Source organism: Rhinolophus sinicus, linkage group LG07 (assembly GCF_036562045.2).
Source record: "Rhinolophus sinicus isolate RSC01 linkage group LG07, ASM3656204v1, whole genome shotgun sequence".
In the NCBI taxonomy this organism is placed as follows: Eukaryota; Metazoa; Chordata; class Mammalia; order Chiroptera; family Rhinolophidae; genus Rhinolophus; species Rhinolophus sinicus.
Genome location: NC_133757.1, coordinates 67,788,840 through 67,806,848, shown reverse-complemented (window position 1 = coordinate 67,806,848; position 18,009 = coordinate 67,788,840). Strand labels below are relative to the sequence as shown.

Here is an 18,009-nt window from a genome sequence, read left to right as displayed (position 1 = left end):
CACGGTCTCACTGGAGGCTGGGTTCACTGGACGTGCGACCTGCCTTCCGCCTTTCTGCCAACTGACTGACCGACGACTCTCCTCCACTCTCGACTCTGTTCCTCTCCTCGGCTCTTCGGCAATCCTCAGCAGTCCTCGGCTCTCCTCCGTAGCCGCAGCAGTTATACCAGCGGCCAATCGGCTAACCGGCCACAGCCCACGGCCAATCAGCCACAGCCGAGCCAGCACCTTTCCACGTGAGGCCGAGAGCCTGTAAACTACTCTCTGGGGCTCTGTCCCCACACTTGGTGTGGGGACAGAGCCAGGAGTGCAGTTTCCGGGCTCTCGGCCTCACGTGGAAAAGTGTTGGCTCAGGTAGTAAATGGCGATCAACTGTGATTCTATGGCCATCAGCTGTGACTAGTTGGCCATCAGCTGTAACCAGTGAGCCATTGGCCACTAATATGACTGCTGTGGCTACGCTAGCAGAGAAAAAAATGGGGGCTAGCAAGAAGATGGTGACTGAGCCTGCAAGAGCAGATCGCAGTCAGCACAGCAGATTGCAGCTAGCAAGTGAGGTTGGTTGGCAGAGAGGAGTGGACGGCAGGTTGTGGATAGTGTGGCTCCTGCTTCCTGCCCAGCCGCCAGCGAGACTAGTGGTATGACTCCCCTACCTATGGCTCTGTGGGTGTTCCTTTTTGGTCTCACCACGTCCTGCATTCTTATGCGGGGAGTGGGACCAGAGATCCCGCCTGACACCTCGCACGACACCTGGGGAAGAGCCTCCTGGGTCCAGGGCACCTCACCAGGTGCCTCCGTGCCCTCCACTCCCATAAAGCTGTCTCCCTGCGATGGTGGGGCCCACTGGGGCTGGTGGGCATGCAGCCAGGTGGAGAAACGCTTCTGGGTTCCGGCTGGGGGGTGGAGCACACACACTGAGTAGGCCTCAGGCACAGACTTTATTACTGCTGGGGAGATGGAGGCTTTGCGGGTGTGTATAGGGAGGGGTGCCCGCTTTCTGGGGCCCTCAGCCTGCCCCTGAACGGGGCTGGAGCATCATTTTGGTCCGAAGCTGGGTGTGGGGAGGGCTCCCCACAGCCACTGCATGCAGAAGCTCCCAGACACATGTCCCACCAGGAGCTGTTGAGCCAGGCCTCGCATTGTCCCCAGCTGTCTGGATGGAGGAGGCAGGTGAAGCATAAGCAGAGCTCAGCCCACCGGCTTGACCTTGGCGATGAAGAGGGCGGCAGCCTTCTCCAGGAACTCCTCCCGGGTCATGGGGGAGCTGGGCCGCCGGGCCACCAGGGCGCGGTCCATGGCCAGCGCCAGGCTGTCAGGCCCCAGGCGCGAGCCGGCCTCCAGGTATCGAGCAGGCGCCACAGCACCGTCGCTAGCCTGCAGGGCCCCCTCCAGGGTGTCCAGCACCGCCTGGCCCATGCGGCGGTCGGCGGTAGCCAGGGCCGGGTCCTCCAGCAGTCGGTAGAGGGCACCCGCCCGCGCCACGAACTCCAGCAGCACGAAACAGGTGAGCATGCCGGCGCGGAAGACACCCAGCGGCACGGCCTCGTGGTCCCGGCACTGGATCTTGTGCAGCAGAGGCGCCACCACCTCCTCAGGCGCCTCCCCATCGCGGCAGATGCGCTTGAGCAGCTCGCTGTAGGTACGCCCATCCAGCCCCGGCTTCTTCTTGCGCCCGCTGGCCCTCAGGCACTCGTAGGCCACGCCCACGTTGTTGTTGAAGGCTGCCCTGTGGACAGATGGAGGCATTGGGCTAGCCAGTCGGCGCCCAGCACTGCCTTCGGCCCCTGCAGTCTCCAGTCCCCATCGCTCTTCCTCCAACACACCAGGCCTAGCCCAGCCTCCAATGCCTGTCCCCCAAGTCACCTTTCTGGTAGGGTCCTCCCTAACTCCTTCCTCCTCTATTTTTCTTCATAACAGGGCCTATATGGGGCCTTATGAGTTCATGTCTTTCCCACCTAATCGTGAACCCGGGATCCCATGTCAGTATTTTTCTGTCACTGTACTGCCCCACTGCCTAAAACTGCACAGCCTACAGCACGTTCTCTACAAACGTCCGCTGAATCACCTGATGGGCATCTGCCCCATGGGACACACCAACTGCCCTCCTGACAATGATGCTTGCATTTATGGGCTGGTCACCCTTGGCCACACTGCTTAGCCATTTAACGTGGATTAACTAATTTCACTTGTCTTCAGTCCCACTTGCCAAGAGTTGGCAAACTACAGCTGTGGGTCAAAACTGGCCCATGGCCTGTTTCTGTAAACAAGTTTACTGGCACACAATCACATCAATCCACTGACACACTGCTTGTGGCAAGTTTTCTTGCTGCAACAGCAGAGTCCAAAGCTGACAGTACGAGGTGTGATCAACAAATATGGTGAATGTTTAAATAAAACATTTTTATTACAGTAAAAGACATATTGCCATTAATCACCCTCAAAATACTCCCCCTGGCTTTGAACACACTTGTCCCATTGTTCTTGCCACTTTCTGAAGCAGTTCTGGAAGTCCTCTTTCGTGAGTGTCTTTAATTGTGCTGTCATGGCTGCCTCGATGTCCTGAATCAATTCAAAACATTTACTTTCCATGGTTATTTTGTTGCACGGTGCCAGATCCAGTGAATAAGGTGGATGAGGACACACTGTAATGTTTTTATTTGACAGAAATTGCCATATACTAGAAGGAATGTGTGACAGAGAGCCTTTCCGTTGTGATGAAAATATACGGTGAATGCTGCTGCCCAGTGCCATCCAACAGAAAGGCAGGATCTTCAATACGGGATGCGGTGCATCGAAGCTTAGTTTCAACTTGTTTGGTGCGGTCAGTCGGGTGTGAGCCACAGTTGAGAGAAGGTGTGTTTTAGTGTGCCGTAAGTCTTCCTCCATCATGACAACGCTCCATGTCGCACATCGCTTCTGGTATGGCAATTTCTGTCCAATAAAAACATCATGGTGTGTCTTCATCCACCTTATTCACCTGACCTGGCACCGTGCGACTTCTGGCTCTTCCCCAAAGTCAAAAGGATTCAGGACATCAAAGCAGCCAGGACAGCACAACCAAAACGTAAAAGAGGCCTTCCAGAACTGGTTCAGAAAGTGGCAAGAATGATGGGATAAGTGTGTTCGAAGTGAGGGGGCGTATTGTGAGGGGGATTAATGGCAATGTGTCTTTTTCTGTAACACATTTTAAACATTCACCGTATTGTTTGATCACACCCTGTACTTGCTACCTAGCCTTTACAGAAGTCGGTCAGCCCCACTGTTGGCTGTGAGATGGGCAGCTCCTTGCCTCATGAGGAACCTGAGGTCCAGCCGTGTGCCTTGGCCAGACTGTGAGCTTCACGAGCAGAGTTGGGGAGCACAGCAGTTAAACGTGCTGGCTGGAGGGTGAGCCTGGGTGGCTAGTTGACCCCGTCTCACTCCCATCATCAGATCAACAGGCCCAGTGCTCAAGTGGCTGGTGGCCTGTTACTAGTTCCACAGTGACACATGGGTAGTGAGGCTTAGGGCGGGCTGATGATCAGGCCAGGGAATCCCAGGGAGGAAGAGGCTGAGCTCAGACCTCACATTCGTCCTTTCTGGGAGATCAGCTCCATGGTTAGGGAAGATTCACACTGAAGCTCCACTCTTATCTCGTGTGTGACCTGGACCTGTCACCTTACCTTTCTATGGGTGAGCATGCAGTGGGAGCCCAGCAAACCCTGGCCGGCATGAAGCAGGAGCCCAGTGAATGCCAGTCAGTACAGAGAGGGAGCCCAGTGAACACAGGCCAGCGTGTAGCAGGAGCCCAATAAACGCTTGCCACTCAGGTCACGACTGCTGCCCAGCATGTGGTTTTTGTGGATGGGTGTGCTGACCTGGTTAGCTGTGTGGGCCAAAGCCGTCACAGAGGAAACCAAGGCCCTGAAGCAAGAGGGCAGTAGCCTGGGGTCTCTGTCCTAGCTGGGACTCAGTCCCCGCCTATCTGGCTGTACACTCCTGTCTTCCTGCTCATTGGGTCCTTGGGTGGGCTGGGACCTCTGGGTGTGAGGGTCGTGGGAGTGTCGAGGGTGCAGCCTCCACTTGGCCAGGCTTGGCTGCTATGATTAGGGCATAATGCATAACCCTCGGTGGGAGATTGTATTCCTAAATCCTTTCACTAGAAGGGAACTGGGAGACCCGCTGTGAATAACTGATCGTTGTTGAGTGTCCTGTCGGCTACCCGTTGCTACAGCACAAGTTACCCCAAATCCTGTGGCCTAAAACAACATTCACTATGTTGGGGTTTCTGTGTGCCCGTGGTCTCTCCTGAGGTTGAGGTCAGGCTGTTGGCCAGAGGAGGTGTACCACATGATGGTTGGGACATGAGGCCTCAGCTCCCCACCCTGGGGTGTCCCCGCCGGGTGGCCTGAGCACCTCCACACACGGCAGCTGTTCCGAGGGCATGGGACTGAGGCAGGAACCGAAGTCTCTCTCTGTCTGGTATGTGATGCCCGGTGGAAGTGGGAGGCAAGTGCACACAGATACCAGGTGAGGGTCTCCGGGGTGCTCCGGAAAGATGGCCTCCATTGTGCTGTCCACCTCTCTCCTCCCTGTGGCTGAGACCTGTGACTTGCTTCAGCCACTGAAACATGAGCATGAGCAACCCACAGTCAGCGTTCAATGGCGTTCTCAGACAACCAGCACCCCACCCCCCCAGTCCATGCCCGGGCCCCGTGGTGTGAGAGGCAAAGCTGAGTTGTGTTACAGCCACTGAGATTTCAGGTGTCTGTTCCTGCAGTGGGACTCAGCTCACCCTGACCAGTGCAACCAGCTTTGGGCCCAAAGCCTCTCGCCCAGGAACCTGGTGGACACACCAGGGGCACTCATTGGCCACCCTCACAAGTGTTCACTGAGCACAAGTGGCCCCACCCCGTGCTCATGTCCCCATCCCTGTACCTTAGCAACCGCATGAGGACCGGAGGGCTGATTTTGTGCCAAGGGCTTAAGGCTGTACCCCATGCAAGCTTGTCATTGCATGGCCATGGCTGCAGTTTGGCTGGGCTGTCCAGAGGCTGGCTACCTCATCCCTGGCCTCATGGGGCAGGAACGCAGCAAAGGGGTAATTACAGCCCAGTGAGATCAGTCGTGTCGGTGAATTGGGAAAGAAGCCCAGAGAAAGACTAGACCACCTGCCTCATACCCGCCCCTCCCGGGGAGCTCCCCAAGCGATTCCTGGCCACGAGGTGCGCCCATGCCATCTGCTGAATGGTGGTGGGGTAGGCAGCCTACTCTTGACGTGGCGGCTAAACAGGAAGAGGGGAGGGGACTCTGGGCCTCAGCTGCCCTGTCTGTGAGGTGGGACTGGGTACTTACTGAAGGTTCCCTCCTATCAGCTCCTACACAGAGTAGTTTGTGAAGCATATAAGCATTTGTTAAAACACAAAAAGAATGTTTATGGGATGTCTCCAGAAAGAGAGTTTTCACTTTAGACCAGCGGTTCTCACTGGGGGTGATTCTGCCCACAGGAGACACTGGGCAATACCTGGGGACATCTGTTGTTGTCACACTGGGGGTGCTCCTGGCATCAAGGGGGTCGGGGCCGGGGAGGCTGCTCATACACCCCCCCCCCCCCCACGCCCAGGACGGCCCTCTAGCGGTGATCTGAGCAGAGAACTGGCCTAAAGCCACTGGTGCCTTTTGCGTGTCTTCCAGGGTCACAGGAACCTGCAGGGGATAGCACTGTGGCTTAGGAGGAGGCCTTTGGGCCACACTGCCTAGGTCTGACTCTGGCTCTGCCCTTCATGGCCATGCAGCCCTCGGCAAGTTCCCAGACAATTCCTGGGGCTGTGAGGCTGGCAGGGGGGCTGATGGGACAAGGCTGCCGCTGTTACCAGTGCTGGAGGCCAGCATTTCTGATGTCTTGAGATGCCAGCACAAGGGGTTTGGTTGACTTCTTCCCAGATCTTTCACGGTGATGATGCTCTCAAGAACAGCCCCAGGAGCCAGTGGACTCTCAACCACAAGGTTGCCAGTTCAATTCCTCGAGTCCCGCAAGGGATGGTGGGCTCTGCCCCCTGCAACTAAAATTGAACACGGCACCTTGAGCTGAGCTGCCGCTGAGCTCCCGGATGACTCAGTTGGTTGGAGCATGTCCTCTCAACCACAAGGTTGCTGGTTCGACTCCCGCAAGGGATGGTGGGCTGCGCCCCCTGCAACTAGCAACAGCAAGCTGAGCTGCGCCCTCCACAACTAAGACTGAAAGAACAACAACTTGAAGCTGAACAGAACCCTCCACAACTAAGATTGAAAGGACAACAACTTGACTTGGAGAAAAGTCCTGAAAGTGCATACTGTTCCCCAATAAAGTCCTGTTCCCCTTCCCTAAAAAAAAAAGAAAAAAGAAAAAAGAACAGCCCCAGGACAGCCCGGCCCACCCCTCAGCGTCGGGGCAAAGCTGCTGGGCCTCGGAGCACCTGTCTCCCACACCTGGGCAGGCTTTTTCTGCTCCTGACCCACTGGGCATGGGTGAGGGGCTCCTGACTGTGGCTCCGTTCCTGGGGGGCCAGGTAGCCTAGGTGCTGCCAGGACCTGCTGTCCCCCTGCTCACTGCTCTCCCTCTGTACTCCTGCTGCTCCCAACTGCCTCCAGCAATGGCCCCAACGTCCCTGCAGTAGTGACTAGTGTCCCTACAAAATGCATGTCCATCTGGAACCCATGAGTCTGACCTTATTTGGAAATAAAGGTCTTTGAGATGTAATTAGTTCAGGATCTGGAAATACGATGAAGTGGCTCTAAGTTCAATGACAGTATCCTTAGAAAAGAGAGAACAGAGACACAGAGGCGACAGCGGTGTGATACCAGAGGCTAGAGTATGCTTCCACAAGTCCAGGGACACCAAGGACTGCCAGCTAGACCAGGAGTTGGGACAGGCAGGGAGGACCCTCCCCTAGAACCCATGGAGGGAGCACAGCCCTGTGACACCTAAATTTCAGACTTGTGCCTTCCAGAACATTTCTGTTGTTTTAAACCACTAAGTTTCTGATTGTTACAGCAGCCACAGGAAACCAAGTTTCCTGTTGACCCTAAATCCAAGTTATTCAACCCTCACCTCCTAGGCTACTGGACACAGGGCTGCTGCCAGCCCACGAGGTACCTTTGTGTGAATTAGGAAAAAACTCTGCAAAAAGCCTTCATATAAACATCCTCATCTGTGATGTCTATGGTATGAGTGGCTTGTGCAGTGCTTGACCTGAACAACTGTACGTGTGGCTCTGCCACTGACTACTTTTCCTCGCTGGGAGATGTCCTGAGATGCCACCCTCTTCTGGTTCCCTCCTTCAAATCAGTTTTGTGGGTTCTTCCATGCTGGGGCTCCTCAGAATTGGGTCCTGGGCTCTTCTCAGCTCTTTAGAGGTCTTCACAACCCCTCCCAGTTGAGAACCTCCTGCCCAGTTGCATATCTCAGTTGAAGACCCTCCTGTCCACTTTCATGCTGGTTGTCCCAGCCCCCTGACTTAAACATCCCCAAGCACCTCTGGGAAATTTCCCCAAACCAGTGACCACCCATCTCAGTGGATGGCCCCATGGACACCTGGCACTGTCCTGTGCACACCTCTTCCACCCTGGCCCAGAAAACCCATCAGCTCAACTTCACAGAATGTCCCAAGCCTGTGTGTCCTACCAACCTGCTCCTCTTCCCAGGTGCCCATCTCGGGGACGGCCCCAGACACCCCACACTCCCTTTGCCCCGTGTTGGAAATGTGGATGCCCTGCTCAGATGCCCGTCCTCCACACCCTCTCTCATGGCCAAGCTCCTGCTCCAGCATCTCCGCTTTCCTTCTTGTGGCCTGCACCTGACTCTCTTGGGGAGTCTGCCCCAAAGCACCTGTAAATACCCTAGGAATCAGGCTGAAACGCTCCCTTACTTGGCTTCCTCCCCCTTCCTGGGGTTCTCTGTGAGCTCCCCCTTATCAAATTACCCCCCACATGCATACTTGCTTCAGGCACTATTTCTGCCCCCCCCCTCCCGCAGCCAAAACCCAGCCCACCCACATCTACTAAGTGACTTCGTCTGGTTGGTGCTGCTTCTCCCCAATCCACCTGATGCAGACCATGGATCCAACACATTTCTCAACTGCCTTCCAAGGGCTCAGAACTCTGGGAAAGGGGGGACATGTGGGGAGTAGGCAGGTGCCATTCCCCGCACCCCACCACGCTTCAGCCACGGGAAGACTGTGGATCCTGTACTGCACCTGTACAACCTGCAGGCCGGTGCACCTTTGGTCTCCTGCCTGCAACACCTTTCCCTGTGTGTCATGCAAAGCTCTTCCCGGACACCCCTAATGCATGCCAAGAGCCTCCCTCTAAGACAGGGGCCTTGGGTGACTGGGTTGCTCTCTGTCTCTACGGCCTAGCCCTGTAAATACTCATTTTCTGGCTGAATGGACGGGGATGCTACGACGCTCAAAACGAGGCATCGAGGAGGAACCTGTGTCAGAGGACTGGCGCTCCATGGTGAAGTCATTTCTGGGCTTCATGATTTTAAAAGTTGGGTGGACTGCAAGGGGAAATTCAGTCCTGCAAAAAGGCGTCGTAAAAGACGGAGCCAACAGGAACTATCCACGCCAGCGCACAGCACGCTGGCCACCTCCAGGCTACGCTAGGAACCCCCAGCCCATTGCGATCCGGGTCCTTCCAGCGCCAGGGAGGCACTGCGAATTACAATTCCCAGCATGCCCCGCGCTCCAGTGCCGGCGCCAGGGGCGAGGAGCCCCGTATAGCACGCTGGGAGTTGAAGTCTGGCCGCGGCCCCTACCCGCCCAGGCCCTGCCCAGTCCCGCACCTCTGGGAGTGGTGAGCCAGGCGAAGGTGCCATAGCGCGCGGCCCAGGCGCTGTTGCTGCAGTAGGAGTTGGCCTGGGGGCTCCCCGGCGCCGCCGTTTGCAGGCGAGCGCAGGCCCATGTTCTCGAAGTAGTGCGCCAAGAAGGAGATCGGCTCCTCGGGCCGCGCCTCCAGCACCTTCAGCAAGGCCGCACGCAGCATGTCCGTCACGCCGACCTGCCGCAGGAAGTCCTCCTCGCTCTCGGTCGATGCTACCGCCCTGGACACCGACGGCCGGGTGCTGTCGGTGAAACTGGCCGCAGGGGTCAGCACCGGCCGCCGCTTCTCCACTGCCGCCATCTTCACTGAGGGCGACGGGACCAGAAGCGCCGCCATGTTCCACAGTGCGCTGGCGCTTCTGGGCAGCCGTCTTGGTTAAGGGCAGAGAACGCTGGATCACGCTGGAGATTGGGAAGTAACTAGTGCCTGCCACTCTTTTCTCTAGGTTTTAATTGGTGCTCTGCTTCCGTTTTCCTCTACCTATCCTTGTTGGTTTTCTTGGCTTACGTCCGGAACCGAACTTTGCCAGACTCCAAGATGGCTCCCAAGAAGAGGCTTGGTTTCTTGCATGAAGCCGGATTGCTGCCATCTTCTTAGTGGGCGAGTCCTCCCTTAGCATGGTCCCCTAACAACCAGTTTCCTCGGTTACCAGAGAAGCCGGGGCGCGCGTCAGGTGGATCCACCTGGATTCAAGAACTGAGCACCGCCACCAACCCCTCTGATTTTCGTCTTTGAGCCCAGCTTGGCCCTCAACCTAACCCAATCTTGGTCTGAGTGTATAGCTCTCTTTGTGGGGACACTCCCCCCCCCCTCCAGCCACCCAATAGGCTGCGTCAGGGGTCTTGGGCGCCCACCGTCCCTAGTCCCCTGTACACGTTCTAGGAATGAGTGGACTACCCACAGTCTGCAGTTCACGGTCCCAGGCAGTTACCTTTCATCACCACCGGAGAGGTCTTTCTCACACCGCATCTTCTAGCGCTCTCAACTCGCCCAGAGCTACTCAGTGCCCGCAGGCTCAAGTCCCTGGCATCTGCTGATCTCATTTCCAGTCCCTGTCTCGTCTCTCCCTTAATAGGCCACTGCTCTTCTGTGTCCGTTCACACTGTCCTACCAAATACGTCCTCCACTTCTTTTGAGGACACCCGCTTATTCTTGAAGCTGTGGCATCCCCGCACCCAGGGAAAGGCACAGCATTTGGCTTCTTCCGCCCCAGGCAGAGTGCACATTCCCCCCCCCCCCCCCCCGACCCTGGCCCAGTGGGGCTGGGGTAAATGTCCATTCTAGCTCTCTGGGAGTCGCCCAGGGCAGAGGGTCTCAGAGTCCCGGTACCACTACAGCAAGCACTGAGATCAGAGCAGATGGCTCTTTATTCTCCAGTTGGGGGTGGCTCCCCCCAGCCAGCTCGGGAGCCTGGATATGCTGACCATCAGGATGATGAAGGGCCCGTGGTCAGGCTTCATGCTGTCCAGAACCCTGCAAATGTCCTTCAGGCACAACTGATTGGAAGGAAAGGCAGGCCACTTCAAGAGGGGCCACTGCCCATCCCCCTCAATTTGGTCCAGGCGGAGCAGAGGACCCAAGGAGCTGGCGGGCCCAGCAGCATTTCCATAGGCGGTAGGTGAGAAACACCAGGAAGAGCAGCCCCAGCACCAAGCTGCCTGTCCACAGGGCTTCGGATGTTAGGGGGAAGCCTGGAGAGAGAAGCATCAGGAACCTGAACACCTCTTTGCAGGTTGTGAGGAAAAGCCCAGCAGATCCTACTAGGGGCGTCCAAATTTACTGAGTTCCCCAAAATTTTACACAGGACTTAACAACTTAGAATGTCTTTTTAAATGTACAAAACCTTTGGAGTATCCAAAGGACTTTGGAGTGAGTCTTTTGAAATGCACGTAGGACCTTATCATTACAAGTGGGCTGTCCAGTATGGTGGTCACTCGACATGTGCTTGAAATGTGGCTGGAGAGGTCAACACACATTGCAAGAATGTAAAGTGTCTCGTTCATACCTTTTTACAGATTGCATGTTGAAATGATGATATTTGAGATATATTGCGTTCAATGAACTATCTAATTTATTTTTACTTTTTTCTCTTGAGTGTGGCTACTACACAATTTGAAATGATTTAAATGGCTATATTCTATTTTTCATTCCACAGGCTGTTGTAGTCTATAAAGATCAGAGTTTACAAACTGCTGTGGAATCTACATGGTCCCTGGAATTTACAGTCATCGCCATGCCAGGGAACTGTAATCTTACAGTGTTGGGGAAGCCCCTGGATGGTTGGAGAAACAGAGGCTGGACAGGGCACCTCCTTGTCTAAGGTCTTGACTCAGGGTTTCCTTCCCTCTCAGGCTCCCCCAGCACCCTTCCCAGCCTCCCAAACTCACAGATTTCCGGGACCACGTACAGACTGGCCATCTGGCCCCCTGGGTCCAGGCGACACTGGAACCAGCCCTCAGGGTTGCATGCAGCCCATAGCACACTCAGCCAAGCCTGGGCCCCGGCCTCCCGCCTCTCATAGGCCTCCAGATCACCGGGAGCCTGCGTCCAGCGCACAGCTACACCAGGGCCACAAGCCGCTTCACACAGCAGCTCCAGCCCGCCTGGCACTGGTGACCGGTGGATCTCAGGGAGGCAGGGTCCGGTGGAGCTGTTCCCAGGCTTGCCAGGACTCGGTGGGCTGTGGGTGGAGCCTTGATCCAGGGTAGCCTCCAGGGAGGTCATGACAGGGGGCTCCCGGGAGGTCAGGTGCAGAACTGGAAAAGAGGGCATCTGTTTTTCTCCCTGCTGCCCCAGGTCCCTGCTACTGCCTGTCTCTCCATCGGGACCACAGTGCTCACAGGGTTGGACCAGAACTGCTCTGAGCTCCACCCTAGGCCATTTGGGCAAATCGCTGTGTGTCCCAGTAGGTAGGAGTGGGGTTGGAGTCCATTGCAGCCCCCCAACCCTGAGGGGGCTTCTGAATCGCCATGTCTCACTTTCCTGTAAATGGAGTGACAGCCCTCTTCCCAGGTTCACGTGCTCTCAGAACATAGGGTCAGTAAGCATAGTGGGTTTTATTATGGAACTGGGAGATGGAGAGAGGGGAGGGCGCATCCAACACAAACCGAGCACCTACTGTGTGCCAGGCCCCATAGCAAATGTTTTCAGTCATTCATCACCCAGCAAATATTTATTGTGCAGCTGCTATGTGCTGGGCACCATGGGAACAGTTATTCATTCAGCATGTACATATTGAACACCCACTATGCTCCCGGCACTGTTTTAGCCACTGGGCACATAGCCATGAATGGCACAGACACATTCTTATCTCGGTGAAGCCAAAAGCAGGGGAGACAGATAATGGGGGGAAAAAAAGATAACATATAGGATGTCAGATGTTGATAAAAGGTGTCAAGAAACATTCACTAGGGAAAGAGAAGGGCGCGAGTGTGTGTGTATACACAAGTGTGAGGGGGAGGGGGAGATTAGGGGGAGCCTCATTGGAAAGGTGACCTGAGGCAGGTGAGTGGGGGAGCCATGGAAATACAGATCTGGGGAAAGTATTCCCAATAGGGAGCACAGCTCATGCTAAGGCCCCTGGGCCGGTCTGTACCTGTGTGGCTGGAGCAGAATGGGCAAGTGGGAGAGACGGAGGAGGTGAGGGCAGGGGCAGGGCAGGTCAGGCAGGGCCTTGTGAATGGCGGGGAGGACTTGGGCTTTTACCCCGAGGGAGGTGGCGGCCCTGAAGGGTGGTGGGCAGAGCAGGAACAGGACCTGACTCTGGTGCTCACAGGCGCCCTCCAGTGGCTGCTGCCGGGAGGACAGACCAGGGAAAACAGGCAGGACCTTATTCAGACGTTCACAAGGGCCCTCTGGTGGCTGCTGTGGGGAGGACAGACTGGGGGCGAGGGTGAGAGCGGGGGACCAGGGCGGAGGGCAGAGCAGGAATGGGAGCTCATGGGGCCTGGCACAAAGTAAGTGCTCAGTAAATCTGTTGAATGAATGAATAAATGAGTGAGAAGCATCACGCTGGCTTCCACCAGGGGACAGACTAAAGATGGTACTGTGACTGTCCAGACCCAGCAGGTGAGGGGCAGAACCAGGATTCCAGAAGAGCCGCTAGACACCTCTTACCAAGGCTCATAGGACCTGAGTGGCGTGACTTCGCTCACTTCCTGGGGGACACTAAGAAGCAGGCTGGCCAGGACCCCACAGACTCACCTGGAATGGGCTGGCGATGGCTCAGCTGCAAGCCTGGCAACCTCATGGTCGCCTGGCAGTGGAGGGCAGATGGGGCAGGTGTCCCCAGTGGGGGCAGCAGCCAGCGCTCTGTCACTCTAAACAGCATGTCCTCGCCCTCCTGGGGCTCCTCCTCTTCATCCCGGCCCAGGGCCTGCACCCCCTCCAGTTCCCGGTCCCCCAGGAGCAAGGACAAAGAGAGGGCATCAGGGTCGGCAGGTGTGACATTGTGGGCTGTGCAGGCCACCTCCTGGTCCAACCCTGCCACCAGGGCCACTGGGGAGACAGTCAGCTGGTCTGGGAAGGCTGTGTGAGGAGGGTTAGAGGGGGGTGGGCTGAGCCCAGAGGGTCAGGACTGGGCCCTGAGGAGGAGGGACGGGGGCGGAGAGGGCGGGGGAAGTGGGGACTGCTGGTGCACAGGGACAGGGAGACCCAGTGTGGCTAGAATATAGAATATAAGGTGCTGGAGAGGAGTCCTGAGCAGAAAGGGCAGGGGCTCGGGCATGGGAGGTTTAGGGGAGGATTGGGGATGAGGGAGTGAAGGCTGGGAGACCGGCAGGGGTGATGCCAGGAGGTCGGAACGAATTGCAAAGCAACTCAGGAGCTTCGACGCAGGCTTTGAGCGAGGGTGAGATGGGCAATCCAGGAAGGCTCTCAGGAAGTGGTGGCATAGGGACAGAGACAAAGCAGGGCTGCTGGTTGGGTCCTGAGTGTGCAAAGGCAGCGAGGGGAGGAGGGACGGGGTCTCACCAAACACCAGGAGCTTCACGGTCTGCTGGAAAGTGAGGTTCCCGCAGGAGCCCACGCACACGCGGGTCCCCGCCGTGGACAGCGAGGCGTTGCGCACGGAAAGAACGCTGCTGCCAGCGCCCGACTGCACGGCGCCTAGGCTGGTGTCCAGGCCCCGCCACTGCACCGAGGCAGCCCTGGGGCCCGCGCAGTCCATGCGGCAGGTGAGCTGCATCGACCCGCCCACTGCTACCACCACCACGCGCTCGCGGGGCTCCACCTCCAGAGGCCCACCTGCGGGCAGACAGTGCTCTCAGTCCCGCCCCGCCCCCTCCCCAACCCGGCCCCCAAAGGCCACCCTCTACAGGATTCCCCATCACCTCCCTTGAACCTCCCACCTGGCTCGCCGAGTTCATCCACGTCCGCCCTCTTCCGAGCCCCCTGCCCTCGCGGAGTCCCTGCCCTGCTCACCGCGGCCTTGCTGGAGGAACCCCAGGAAGAGGGGAAGCACTAGGAAGAGGCCCCTCTCCATGCCGGATCCCCTGCTCTGTTCCCTGACCTCAAAGGAGGCGGCTTAAATAGTGGTGCCCCTGGTACTTCCTGCCGCCTCACGACCCTGTTTCCCCGTCCCCCACTCCCCTCCCGCTCCAGCTGCTCCCCGGGGGTTTCCCGAGGGAGTTTCCCCGCTCTGACCCCCGACCCTGGAGGCGACAGAGAGGCAGGGACTGGGGACCAGAGATGGAGGGCCGGAGCCGAGGTCGCGGGAAGGTATGGACCAATTCCAGCTCTCACTTTCGCAGACGGAAAGATCGGAAGATAGGGCCGGAGAGGGGTGACGGTCGAGGTCCAGTGAATAGACGTCGGAACAAGGCCCAGGGTTGGCGCCGCCCGCGCGCGCTCGGTGGGCCGCAGGTCGGCCTTCACTTCCCCACGTGGCCGCGCGGGGGCGATGGAGAGCCCTGAGTTCCCGGTGTGCCCTCCCCCGCCGATTTTAGAAGCACTCCTCTGAGTGCACCGACACCCCCAAGACTGCCTGTGGCGCAAAGGAAAAAACCCAACTCCTCACTGGCGGAGCCCTGGGGATCGGACAGCCTCAGGGCCTTTGCACGGCTTGTGCCTTCACCGTACTCAGTCTCTGCCCAAACGTTGCCTCCTCAGAGTCCTCCCCAACCACGTCCCACCGCCTCCTCCTCTATTTTACTTTCTCCCCGTGCACTTTCCTTGCAGCCTTAAGGGGTCGTGTAGCTGAAGGAACAACGCCCCTGGTACTGGGGCGATCTTGTCTGCTGTGACCCCCCTGGACTCCTTTGCAGCAGGCACACAGGAGGAAAAGAAGGGAGGCGTCCTGGTCTGCCCCCGGTCAACCTCAGGCTGTGGTCCTTGCCTTGAGCAGCCAGGCAATGGGGTTTCTAACATCCCTGATAAAACCCAAGAGGAGGGGCTGGGAGCAGAGTGGGGAAACTGAGGCTCGAAGGGGTGGGAGCAGAAGAGGGTGAGACCTAGCAAGGCCAGGGTCCAGGAGTGTGAACTTAGTCTGTCTTCCTTGGCCCCACCCTCCCCTCCACGGTGCCGGGAAAGGCCACACAGGAAGGTGGACTCCACATTTCAGCCTCCCCAGGCCTCCCCAGGCCGGAGGTGTGGGCCCTCCTCGGGAAGCTGGGCCCTTAACCCGGGTGGGGGGCAGCGGGCCTGCTGAATAGGCCTCTTCCCAGCCCATGACCCTGCTTCCTGCTGCCCACGTAGCTGAGGCCCGTTGCAAGGCGTGACCCAGCTCTCTGGGCCCTGCCTCCCCGCCCTGCCGCCCATTCCATGCTCCAAGATCTGAGCTCTACCTGTGTGTGATGAGTGAGCCTTCACATCCACACAACACTGTAAGAAGCAGCCCATGATTTGAGGTGAGGGGTGGGGGGTCAGTGACAGCCTCTCTGAGTGCAGGTGGGCTGAATATATGAACAAAGTTCTGGGCAGAGGTGGAGCATGGGGGGGTGGGAGAGAAGGGCTGGAGAGAGACAGAGAGGGAGAGGGAGAGGAAGACAGAGGGAAGGGGGAGAAGAGCGGGAGGGGCAGGGGTCCCTTGGGAGCCTAAGGCTAGCACTCGGGGCGGGGGACGGGCCTGAGCTGATTTCCCACCTGCACCTGGGACATGTGGCCTCTTCCCTGGGAGACTGAGCCCATGGGAGCCCCCAGGTAGGCAGCTGAGGTCCATGCTCTACCTGCCCCCCCCAACACTGGGTTTCCGGCACAGCCCGCCCTCTATCCCCCTTCCCGGCATTGTCCCCACCCGGGAGGAAGTCCTCAGCAGCCTAGGCCGGAAGACTAGAGGTCCCAGCCCCCACTTCAAGACTCGACATCCTGGCCTCCGGGTCCATCTTCCCATTGACAGCAGTGGTGCTCTGCAGGGGACTTGGGCCAAGGAGGGTGTCCAGGAGAGGGAGCCCCAGGAGATGCTTGCTCCCTCCACGGACACCCTTCCCATCTGGGCTGGGCAAGCTCCCCTCATTTGTACCACTGATCAGTTGGGGGCATCGTGGCTCTTTTTTCAGGATGGGCTGTCATTCAAGACCACCTTTAGGTTCCCCTACCCAGCTCTGGCTCTGGAGGACCCCAGACCCTGCCCCTCAGAGTCATTCCCTGCTTCGGTGGGTCTCAGGGACAAAGGGAGGCTGTGTGTCATTGTTTAATAACCACGCAGAAGGCTCTAGAGTGGGAAGGGCAGTTCCAGTCCATCAGGCCTTTGATCCCCTGCTGGCACCTAAAATCACAAGGCTGAGCTAGGCTGAGGGAGCATAGCAGGAGGGGTGACATCCAGCACACCAAGCTGGGGGGCCAGGACCCCGAATAACCAACAGAGAATGCCCGTGAAGACAATGTTGCTTGATGACTGTCTGTGAAGCTGAATCCAAGTTTGGTGAAATAGGTGATGGCAGGTGGCCATCCCAGGGCTGTCAGGGCCAGGGTCTGCATGTTGCCTGGCTTGAGGTGCTGTCTGCAGGCCTAAGATTTAGGTCATTAGGAGTGACAAGGGGAGTGGAGGCTTTGAGCAGTGAGGTCTGGGTTCAGATGACTAGATGGAAGGCCCCGAAGCTGGAGTCGGGGGCTCAGGATGGCAACCCCGAGAGAGCTGGACACATGAGGGTAGGGGGCCTTGAGGGTGCCCAACCCCCTCACCTGCCCCCAGGGCAGGGAGGCACATTTTGGGGAGAGCAGATTTGGGGGAGCTGCCTCCACTATCCAGTGGTGGGGCAGGGGCCCCCAGAAGCCTCACTCCTGACCTCAGACCCTGTGGCTCTCTCGGGCTATGCTGTCCTTCAGCAGCAGCTCCCTGGGGGTCAGCTCAGGGACCCACCGCTGAGCTTCTTGTGGGTGCTGGGCTGCAGGGCCAGTTGGCTGTGCTGGGGGATAAGAGGAGTTCTAAGAGCTCAGAGTGGGTGGAGCGAGGGGGCAGGACAATGGCTCATGGTGGAGACTGGGTGGTGACAATTCATTCAAATAGTTCAGAAGACTTTGCGGGTGAGTACCAGAGCTAGCATTGGGCCTGCTGTATGCAGTTTTCAAGCCTGGGTGCAACCACAGGAGGACTCAGTCGGGGATGTTACACCAGACAGGCCAGGTCACAGCCACCAATCACTCTCGGGTAGTGACCACCTGAAATGTAATTTTTAAACTTCAATTTTAAAACAGATACTCAATTCAGTTATTGGAAAACTTCAGGGGATGGAACATCATCCTCAATGGAAAGTGAAAGTGCCCTCCACCAAGACAGATGCCAAGCTGGCTGGTATACAGTGCTGGCTGCAACTCCAGTTCATTTCAATGCAAATGAGGACTCCGAATCCTCACAGTTTGATTGGTCCAAAAGGTCACTTTTCTGACTGGTTGGAATGAAACCCCTTTGCTTGGTCAGTAAAGGTATTAATAAAGATATAGCTGCACAGTTCTGGTTGGACAAGGAAAGTCTAAGTCCTATTGGTCGAGTTTCCATCCTAGGAGCTCTCTTGTAAGGGTTGACTCACCCTGCAGGAGCACAGTGCAGGAGGTTGGCAGCCCAGTCTGTGGATTTTCTCTAACAGCAAACATGCAGCTTGGGTGAGAGGCCCCTGTAAACAACGGCTGCTTGACTCTGGTTATGAATCTGGGCCCAGTTAACCACAAGGAGTCCTTCCTGGCAGGTATTCTTCTCAAGGTCAACACTGGTTAAATAAAGTACATTTTACATTT

The 18,009-nt window shown here is 57.3% G+C and overlaps 2 protein-coding genes across 7 annotated transcripts; both read right to left on the bottom strand.

The window, feature by feature from the left end:
- Positions 1-919: 919 nt before the first annotated feature.
- Positions 920-10,073, bottom strand: TPGS1 (tubulin polyglutamylase complex subunit 1). 4 transcript variants are annotated; one of them, XM_074337355.1, is made up of 4 exons: positions 8,804-8,940; positions 5,853-6,041; positions 4,396-4,603; positions 920-1,726 (listed from the first exon to the last, which is right to left on the bottom strand). In XM_074337355.1, the coding sequence occupies exons 2-4, from the start codon at positions 5,869-5,871 to the stop codon at positions 1,189-1,191; spliced, it is 765 nt and encodes a 254-aa protein (XP_074193456.1). In that variant the 5' UTR covers positions 5,872-6,041; positions 8,804-8,940; the 3' UTR covers positions 920-1,188. The 4 variants fall into 4 exon arrangements, with proteins under 4 accessions (XP_074193456.1, XP_074193457.1, XP_074193455.1 ...); XM_074337356.1 differs by lacking the exon at positions 8,804-8,940 and adding an exon at positions 8,450-8,795; XM_074337354.1 differs by lacking the exons at positions 5,853-6,041; positions 8,804-8,940 and adding an exon at positions 9,773-10,073.
- A 117-nt stretch (positions 10,074-10,190) lies between these two features.
- On the bottom strand, positions 10,191-14,417 carry MADCAM1 (mucosal vascular addressin cell adhesion molecule 1). 3 transcript variants are annotated; one of them, XM_019716044.2, is made up of 5 exons: positions 14,263-14,417; positions 13,813-14,085; positions 13,045-13,368; positions 11,229-11,597; positions 10,191-10,532 (listed from the first exon to the last, which is right to left on the bottom strand). In XM_019716044.2, the coding sequence occupies exons 1-5, from the start codon at positions 14,321-14,323 to the stop codon at positions 10,390-10,392; spliced, it is 1,170 nt and encodes a 389-aa protein (XP_019571603.1). In that variant the 5' UTR covers positions 14,324-14,417; the 3' UTR covers positions 10,191-10,389. The 3 variants fall into 3 exon arrangements, with proteins under 3 accessions (XP_019571603.1, XP_019571602.1, XP_074193454.1); XM_019716043.2 differs by having other exon boundaries at positions 11,249-11,597; XM_074337353.1 differs by having other exon boundaries at positions 11,249-11,597; positions 13,045-13,338.
- Positions 14,418-18,009: the final 3,592 nt, after the last annotated feature.